At 40.4% G+C, this 9,985-nt stretch overlaps 1 protein-coding gene across 1 annotated transcript in view; it reads right to left on the minus strand.

The window, feature by feature from the left end:
- The window catches only part of FCRL5 (Fc receptor-like 5), a 55,292-nt gene that overhangs the window by 37,198 nt on the left and 8,109 nt on the right, over window positions 1-9,985 (minus strand). Inside the window, exons 4-6 of the mRNA XM_006861740.1 lie at window positions 6,235-6,480; window positions 5,660-5,941; window positions 2,461-2,736 (exon numbers count right to left, since the gene is read on the minus strand). Coding sequence (XP_006861802.1) covers window positions 2,461-2,736; window positions 5,660-5,941; window positions 6,235-6,480 — 804 coding nt within the window. The remainder of the gene's footprint in view (window positions 1-2,460; window positions 2,737-5,659; window positions 5,942-6,234; window positions 6,481-9,985) is intronic.

The raw sequence follows: 9,985 nt of genomic DNA on the forward strand, positions 1-9,985 counted from the left end.
TTCATACTTCGTACATTCCATGTTCCAATTTTCAATGGATGTTTACAGCTGTTTCTCTTCATTTTGAGTTGTGCCCCATCAGCAAATGAAGGTCCTGTGGGCTTTTCTCCCACAAGCTTTACTCCATTCATGTTATCATGGTCAACTCTATTTTGAGGAGGCAATTCTTCTGCAGTTGCATTTTGAGTGCCTTCCAACCTGAGGGACTCATTTTCTGGCACTATATCTGGCTGTTTTTCTGCTATTTATTAAGTTTTCAGTGACTAAAGATTCGGAAGTAGTTCGTTACTCTTTCTTCCTAGTCTGTCTTTGTCTGGAAGCTCATCTGAAACCTGTCCACCATGGGTGACCTGCTGGTTATTTAAAATACCAGTGGCATAGCTTTCAGAATCATAGCAACTCACAAGCCACCACAGTACGACAAATTGACAGACAAGTGGTGGCCGTTTGGTTTTACGTGGAAACTGTCACTTTAAATTTTGAGATCTGTGCGCATGTAGTAGAACCCTTCAGGAGTGGGGGTGGGGTATCCATTCACTCAGGCATCCCTCTAGTCATCAGAATGGAGGTGTGCAGACAGTGAGAGACCCATGAACAAGCATCAAAAAATACATGTCCACATCTATATCGTCGCAGTTCTGTCAGGCGTTTGTGGCTGTTCTGATCTTTCCCCTACTTGGTCTCTCCCAAGATGGTGGCTCTGGAAATAGCTGTGCATCTTGAATTAGAAAGCAGTGGGTTTCTTGATTCTGCTACAAATTCCCCTAGCTGTAAGCCTTCCAGTCTTCTAAATATTCCTTTATATGTGGTTCAGAGTTCTAGCACCGTCCTCTGAGTCTTCTTGGCCTGGTATTCTGTGTTGTTGCTGATGGAGCTCCTCACTGCAATGCACTTATCCTTAGGTCTCACTTTACACATTAACTCTTATAATAAATTTCTGCTCACCACCCCACTCTTGTGCTAGTCTCCTCTTGCTCCCGTACATAGCACGGGTACTTCTATCCATTGGATTGGTGTTTGTCCTTTTACTAATTTGCATATGCTATTTGACTTAAAAATTTGTGTAGTCAGGATCTATATTGATATAATCTATTGCTTCCTTATTCCTTAGAACAATCTGACATATGGCATATACATAATAATTATTATTTGGTGAGAAAATGAGCCATTGTACAGAACTTTTTACATCTCTAAATGTATTCAATACACAACAAAGTAATTTTCTTCAATTTATTTGAGCTATTGGATGTTTTGAGTTGGAACCAACTCAATGACATGGAACAATAACAACTTTGGATGCTAGGATTATAATTTATCTGTCTCTTTCAGTTGATGTCCCCCTCCAGAGTTCCCTGATCCTGTCTATTATAGTCCTGCATATGTATGGTAGGAGGGGCTGGGGTTTGGTCTGTCTTCTAGCTTTGTTCTGTTGTTTTACAGAAGAGGGAAATGAGGCTGCTTTCAGACCCAGTTATACATTACACTATTTCCCTAAATTGGACCTGGCCTTTATTTGGTCACCTGTGAATGGCACAAAACTGGAGACTAAGCAGAAATCATTTTAATTTTATAACTATTGAACTACTAGCTTCATTGTCTTGACATTAAGCTCAGCAAGCAGAGGTGAAGTAGTCTTCAATTACCTCATAGTTATTTCCTGCTCTACTTTCAGGTTATTCCTTACCTCTGCCTCCCCTTACTTTATTGATTTGTTGTTGTTGTTGTTAAGTGCCATCGAGTCGGTTCCGATCCATAGCGACCCTGTACAGGGTTTCCGAGGGTGTAAATCTTTATGGGAGTAGAAAGCCTCATCTTTCTCCTGCGGAGCTACTGGTAGTTTCGAACCGCTGACCTTAAGGTGGGCAGCCCGATTCGTAACCACTATGCTACCAGATATTGAATTGATTTAGTGACTCAAAAATTGTTTTTTGACTAAAACATTAGTCAACTAGTTAACTTTTGCTCCTAATTCTTATTGTAGGTTCCAACCAGTGGCCAAATCGTTTGGAGTAGCTATGATCTTGTTACTTGTCTTTGTACTTACCTGGCTTTGTGCTTGCATGCACTTACAAATCTAGGCGCACTTTAATATCAATGTCTGCTATTAAAGAGATAGAAGAGCCCTGTGGACCCCTGAGAACTGATTGTGTAACTACCGAAAACAATGTGACAAATGCAAGTCAGGCACCAGGGAATTCCATGACAAGAGAAGAGAAAGGAAAAAGCTGAGACTCAGGATAGAGGAAGCTGGTGTGCAATCAGAGATATGATGGCATGTTGGCTGCATGAGGAAGGAGGTCCAGAGGAGGCAGGCAGTTGATTCAGGAAAACTGTGAAGGATATTGTATTGACCCAAGGAAAAAGAGAGGAAACTAGAAGCTGTGAACACATTTCTGAAAGAGTCCCTGTGATAGGGAAATGGCCAGAAGTGGGTGATGGAAAGAGGAACTCAGGACTTACCCTTGACAGCAAGGCTGACTGCCTTACTATGATGGGTCCCCAAGCCATTGGTAACTGAGCAGTGGTATTGTCCAGAATGTCGTGCAGTCAGATACAGACTGAAGTATTTCATTCTACTTTGAGAGATTTCTGATGTCAGGATTTCATCCTCATGATAAAGCTTGAACATGATGGGCAAAGAACCTTTTTGGACTTCACAGTAAAATGTCACCTTGTCTCCCTCAAAAGCTTTGGCACCAGGAAGTCTGAGGTTGAGGACAGGCTGAGATACAGGGACTGAGGAAGAGAAAACAATTTGTCAATAGCTGTTTCTGTTTTTACCTTAGGTTTCAATTAGTTGTTGTTGTTGTCAGGTGCCATCGAGTCAGAACCGACTCATAGTGACCCCATGCACAGCAGAATGAAACAATGTCCGATCCTGGGCCAACCTCACTACCGCTGCCACACTTGAGTCCATCAATGATGTCACCTGGCCAATCCATCTCGTTACGGGTCTTCCTCTTTTTCTCTGATCCTTCACCTTACCCAGCATGACATCCTTCTCCAGCGACTGTTTCCTCCGGACAATATGTCCAAAGTATGAGAGATGAAGCTTAGCCATCTTGGCCTCCAAGGAGCACTCTGGCTATACTTCTTCCAAAACAGATCTATTGGTTCTTTTGGCAGTCTATGGCACTTTCAGTATTCTCCTCCAACACCACAACTCAAAGGCATCAATTCTTCTACGATCTTCCTTATTCACTGTCCAGCTTTCACATCCATATGAAGCTATTGAAAACACCATGGCCTGGGTCAGGTGCACCTTAGTCCTCAAGCTGACATCTCTGCTCTTCAATACTTTAAAAAGTTCCTGTGCAGCAGATTTGCCCAATGCAATACGTCATCTGATCTCTTGACTGCTACTTCCATGAGTGTTGATAGTTGATCCAAGAAGAATGAAGTCCTTGACAACTTCAATCTTTTCTCCGTTGATAAGAATGTTGTTTATTGGTCCAGTGGTGAGGATTTTTGTTTTCTTGACATTGAGATGTAATCCATATCGAAGGCTGTGCTCTTTGATCTTCATCAGTAAATGTTTTAAGTCCTCTTCACTTTCAGCAAGCAATTCAATTAGTGGACAGTGGAAATCACAGTCTCCAGTCCTCACTAGACCCTTAAAGTGGCCCAGGACCCTGCAGATGATTTCTCTCCTGGAATTTCGTCTTTTTCTTTCCCATCAGACTATTGGCTCCTCCTCTTCTCTGGTGTTAATTAGATGACTTCACCCTCCTGATTGTCAGAGAAAATGAAGCACTCAGAGAAGAAGTCCTGTATCTAATGGCCACCAGACTCATACCCTTACCCTCATTGACTACTTCCTTATCTCTTAACTATGACCATGAGAGAATCTTCCCTCCTTTTGCCTAAGTCATTCTGAGTCTTTTTCTAGTTCTACTTGTCCATTTCTCCCTTTACTGGGATTGATCTCAGGGCTCTGCCCTGGACTCTTTTCCCTTTCAGATTCTCAAATTCTTCCAGGACCTTCTCCTCTGCTCTCACACTCTCCCTGAATCCAGCTATTCTAGTTACAGTTGAAAGAACTATGTCAGAGATGAGCTAGGAGACCAGTCTATGACAGCGTGGACCTACGTCTATCTCCTGACTCCTGGGACACTGTTGAATCACTATCTCCTTAAAAGAGATCCTGGTGTTTTCCATGAGTGAAGAGGAAAGCATCAAGCTGAGATTCACGACTTCATAGAGCTGTTTTCCCCTAACTACAACTCCAACAGCTTTGAAGACAAGATGACATTGGATATCGGAAACTGATACTGTCTCAGTTCCTACCATCCCCATAGTTACATCTGTGATGTTACTACCTGTCTCTTCCTACTACATGGATTTCAAATTGCTTAATGCTAAGAATTAAATGTTAATTGAGGCACAGATGCCTTTGTATCACTGGGAAAGATTTTTGGAAGTTATTGAGAACAATAGCAAACCCCAATAGTCACTATGATCTAGAGGACAGAAGAAGAAAGAGAGAAATGCATTAATTCTATAGAAGCTGGGAATCAGAAGAAAGATTTGAAGAAGCACTCAGGGGTGTGATGGCAACTGGGCTGGTCAAAGAATGAAGCCCACAAGACCAGATGTTTGTTTGGAGAACAGTGGGACATAGAGAGAAATTAGGATGGCTTGGAGATAAAGCAGAAAGTATACAAGAAGAAACAAATTGTAGTGAGAGAAGAACTGTCACCAAGAATGACTGGACTTTTCTTTATTGACAGGGGAATCAAGAACTAAGTATTATCTTAGCCAAGTAGTGCTGAACTCTGTGATTTCTCTTAGGCCAGAAATTGCCGATCGGTACTAAATTTGGATCTACCCACCTCCTGAACTAAAAATGTGAGAACTCCATACTATGAGTTCCTTCCTAATGTTCAAGAAGATTTCTCATGAGACAGATCAAATTTAATCAGAGAAGTATTTGGGCAATGGTTGGTAGTCATACTTTAGTAACTACACAGTCTTAGAGGCTTAGGCAAAAGTAACAATGCTATCCCAAGTGACATCAAGCTGTAATCTAGTTTACTCCCAACGCTTTTGGGATAATTATTAAAAGATGGGATAAACAATGGGGTGAACTAAATAACTGGTTTTTTGTTTCCTACAGCACCATTAATCCTTGGCTTCTGTTCAACTGACTGAGAGCAGAGTCCTTTTAGCCTAGTCAGATAGGCTGGGTTCTTTGTCATAGGCCACGGTTAATGGCTACAGGTCTAGCAAAAAACACCTGCTGTCAGGGTAGAGAACCTTCAGAAAGACAAGAAAGAGTTGAATCTCATGGCACTGAAAGAAAAAACAATAAATCTTACGTCTCTACTTGGGCTTTCTGGTTATAAGCTCTTTTGAGATACCAACAAGAGTTGAGATCTCTTTTCTAATGCAGTTCCTATCCCCATGGGCAGGAACTAGTGGCCCAAGTTCTTATACAGTGCTGCTTCTTTCCCTGCCCCAGCCTTATTGTTGTTGCTAAGTGCTGCCGAGTTGGTTCTGACCCATAGTGACCCTGTATAGGGTTTCCAAGGAAAGATTGGTGAGTTTGAACTGCCAACTTTGTAATTCAAACTGACTTGCAGTCCAGTGTGTTACCCACAGTGCCACACCAGGACTCCTGCTCCAGCTTTAGCAAACCTCACAGCCCATTGACACTTACTCTTTGCACCAGGTATCTGGACTTTATGGCTTTGGTTCTCTATGTTAGAAGTCACGGTCTTTACACTGCAGGAGTAAAGTCCTGTACTCCTTATAGCAGGGATGTGGAACTCCGAGGACAAACTCCAGTCTGAACTCAGAGCTTCTGTATCTTTGAAGAAGCGGAACTGGAGCTGGGTGTCTGACCTTTGTGGAGCGAGTTGTACCTCACAAATCAGGGTCACTGAGGTCCTCTCCGTGGGTCTCAGGGGTCTGGTTGTCAGCACAGGAGTTGAAAACAATTCTAGAGGAAAAGGTTACAACAATCCCCAGAATAGTGAGACTCAGAACTGCTCTGGAGAGACACAATTTATTCTCAATTCAGTAAACAGAACACACAGGAATAGCTAAAGAAAGGGATGACATTACTTCTTAACATCCTTTAGTCCAAAGTGCTGTTACATCCTCTTTGTTCCTTACAGGAATGCACCTGGAGTTCCATGGTATTCCAGTCTACCTTTCTTTTCCTGTTCCACCTCTCCAATCCCAGAAACCTTCTTATGACTAATCCATTTAACAAAATAATGAAGACTTTACCTTCCACTTCGATTTTAACTTTGTTTGAATAAATTAACATGTTAGGTTCCTCAAATCCTTGGCAAATATAGTAACCATTGTTCTTTCTACTTGCTTGATGAATCTGGCCTACTGACTTATCAAAAAAGTCTTTCCCATTCTTGTTAATCTTTAGTTTGTTCAGCACTACTCCCTTATTTGCCAGACATCTCAGATCCACGGTGTCTCCTTGAAATACAAAGACTGGAGCTTGCAGGATTAATGGTGCTGTAGGAAACAAAAAACCAGTTATTTAGTTCACCCCATTGTTTATCCCATCTTTTAATAATTATCCCAAATAGATTCTACAGGAATGGGGGCTGGAAGAAAGGATTCTTAAAGTAATTGTTATTTCTTTTTTTTTTTTTTTTTCCTGATTTGCAAATGAACTGAAGGGAACAATAAAACTCATGAGGAACATACTCCTCAGAATAATCACCCATACAAGACCAAAAGGATAGCATTTGCCCCCAAAACAAGGCTAAGAAAGGAGGAAAGAAGAACACATGGAATTGTGGGCAGAGAGCTATTATATTGAGGGAATTGCAACTAAAGTTATAAAGCAAAATATATGTGAATTGATGAATGGAAAATGAATTAGCACTCACTAGTGTTATTGGTCCATTTATAAATCAATGTAAACTTCTTAAAATAACCAGACATCCTGAGGGAATGAATCACTGGGCCTGGGGGCTCAGGACCATAGTCCTGACAAGGTCAATTAGTATAAATAACATAGTCCACAAAGACAATGTTCCACATCTTACTTTGGTGAGTAGCTACGACAGTCTTAAAAGCTCATGAGTGGCCACGGAAGGTATAATTATTGGTTTCTCCCTTTCCAGATGAAAGAAGACTGATGAAAATAGAAGACACATGGAAACAATTAATCCAGTCGTGTGACCATGAATAATGTAAAGTTTTTTGCTTTTGTTTTTGCTTTTTTACTGTGCTGTCAGATTGCCTGCTGGGTACACTCTTAATCTGAGATTCATTTTCTTGCCTAGAACTTTCTTGAGTCTTCAAAGAGTTCATGGAAATACATATTATAAAAACAAACAAGCAAAAAAAAAAAAAACTATGCAAAGATTTAAAAAAATATTTGTACCAAAATAAACTTGTACTAAGACCTGGTGTGGCACTATAGGATAAGCACTGGACTACTAATTGCAAATTTGGCAGTCAAGACCCACCATAGAATCCTCAGGAGCTCTATACTGGGTCGGCGAGTTAAAACGGACTCGACACTTAACAACAACAGCAACAATACAATGTTATAACATGTCCGAACAGGATCTAAACTGAGGCGCTAAGAAGACTAATATATCCATTTGAAAAGGCCCCTACAGAGCAACGTGAATTCTGCTAAAACTGAAGCAAGGAGAACATTAAATCTATGGCGAAGGTTGGGTGGAAGAATGGTGACATCGTCAGTGCTTTCAAAACGTTTATGGAAACAATGTCCCAGAAAAATTACTGTTATTGTTAGTAAGTGTTGTTAAGATTCTAATTCATATCGACTTTGTATAAGGTTTCTGAGGAGTGGACGGTGGATTTGAACTACTGACTTGTGGTTAGCAGTCTAGTGTTTATCCTATAGAGCCACACCAGGACTCCCCCAGAGAAATCATTAGTTTGAAAAAGAGTAGCTCGTTTTAAGAGGGGGCACGATGGTGTTAAAGATATAGCCCATAGTGGCAGATGAGCCAATCCGTTTGTGAGGAAACACTTAATCTTGTTCCTGCCTTAATTTAAAAAGGACTAATGATTAACAGCAAAGAGCTCTGGTAGCATAGTGGTTCCAAATCGGGCTGCGAACCGCAAGGTCAGCCCTTTGAAACTACCAGCTGTTCCGCGGGAGAAAGATGAGGCATTCTGCTCGCATAAAGATCTACAGCCTCGGAAACCCTGTACAGGGGTCGCTATGAGTCGGAACTGACTCCACAGCACATAACAACAACAACAATGATTAGCAGCAGAAACAATAACCAACACTATAGACAGCTTGACTGATGTAGCTTGCACAATTCTTCTGAAAAATTAATATTGAGCAAACTTTCCACTCAATGACTGCCAAGTCAACTTCAGACAAAAGCAGAGCTATCAATGGAAATATTAAACAAGTGGGATCAAAATTCTGAAGCATTTCTTTCAACAATTTTAACAGGAGATGAAGCATGGCTCCTCTACCATGATAACGCTCCAACTCACGATCCTGAAGACAAAGTACAATCAAAGAAGTGACTACCAAGAGATGGAAGTGATGCAGCCAAAGCGTAGATCAGGAGCAAAGATCATGGCAACAGTTTGGGGATGCTCAAGGCATTTTGCTTGTTGATTTTCTGGAGGGCCAAAGAATGAGAATATCAGTTTTGAGAAAGTTTGCCAAAGCTTTGCCAGAAAAACATCTGGGAAAGCTTTAACAGAGCTTCTTCTTTATCACGGCAATGTTCCTATTCACTCCTCTCATCAAACAAGGACAATTTTGCAAGAGTTTCGATGAGAAATTATGAAGACATCTACCCTACAGTCTTGCTTTGGCTCCTTCTAACTTTTGTTTATTTGCTTCCTAATCTTAAAAAGTCTTTAAAGGGCACCCACTTTTCTTCAGATAATAATGCAAAACAGACTGCTTTGTCATGGTTAATTCCCCAGGACCCTCAGTTCTTTAGGAATAGACTAAGTGACTGGTATCATAGCCTATGGAAGTGTCTTGAACTTGATGGAGCTTATGCTGAGAAATAAAGTTTGTATTTTTATTTCTATCTTTCAGCTCCATTTTTCATTGAACTTTTTAAAGTCCACTCCTACTTTGCATTCATCACTTCATATGGTATAGGTACTATTACATATTTACATGTAGAGAATATTAGCTTTATAGTGTTCAAATAACTTTGCCCATGGTCATTTTAGTAGGTGGTAAGGATGGTTTTTGAATCTAGGCAGTATGACTCCAGAGCCCATGTTCTTTGTTACAACAATTCTTTATGGTTTACCAAACTAAGAAGATCTACTTCAAATTCAAATTAGATGGTTTTAAGACAAAAAGGGAAATGCCTCTTCTTCTCTCTCTTTATATACAGATCTATCTTCTTTGTTATAACTCTCTTCAATTTGGTGAACACAAAGCAGTGTATTTATATGCATATGTATAAGTGTGTATGTGTGTATGCTTGTATATATATGTAAGCATGTGTATATATGTATGCATGTACATATATGGATTTGCTGTTATGTGTCATTCAGTGGTTCCCACTCATAGTGACCCTATATAGGGTTTCTGAGGAGCTTCTGGTGGGTTTCAACCTCCAACCTTTCAGTTAGCTGTCCAGTGCTTATCCTACAGTGCCACACCAAGACTCCTACATATGTACAAATGTGTATATAAATGTGTGTGTATGCTATATGGATATGTATGTATGAGAAGGCTTCAAAAAGTTCTTAGAAAGAATGCAATTAAAAGAGAGGAATTTTTCCATGAACTTTTGAAGTCCCCTTTTATATGTATATAAACACCCAGACACACACATGAGGCTTCAAAAAGCTTATGGAACATTTTCTTTGTATTTTAGTTTCATTCTTTCAAGAACTTTCTGAAGCCCCCTGTCTATCTATCTATCTATCTATCTATCATCTACCTATCAATCATCTATCTACCTAAAGAGCCCTGGTAATATAGTGGATTATGAGCTAGGCTGCTAACTGCAAGGTCAGTGGTTTGAATCTACCAGTC

Source organism: Chrysochloris asiatica, unplaced genomic scaffold (genome assembly GCF_000296735.1).
Source record: "Chrysochloris asiatica unplaced genomic scaffold, ChrAsi1.0 scaffold00042, whole genome shotgun sequence".
Taxonomy (NCBI): domain Eukaryota; kingdom Metazoa; phylum Chordata; class Mammalia; order Afrosoricida; family Chrysochloridae; genus Chrysochloris; species Chrysochloris asiatica.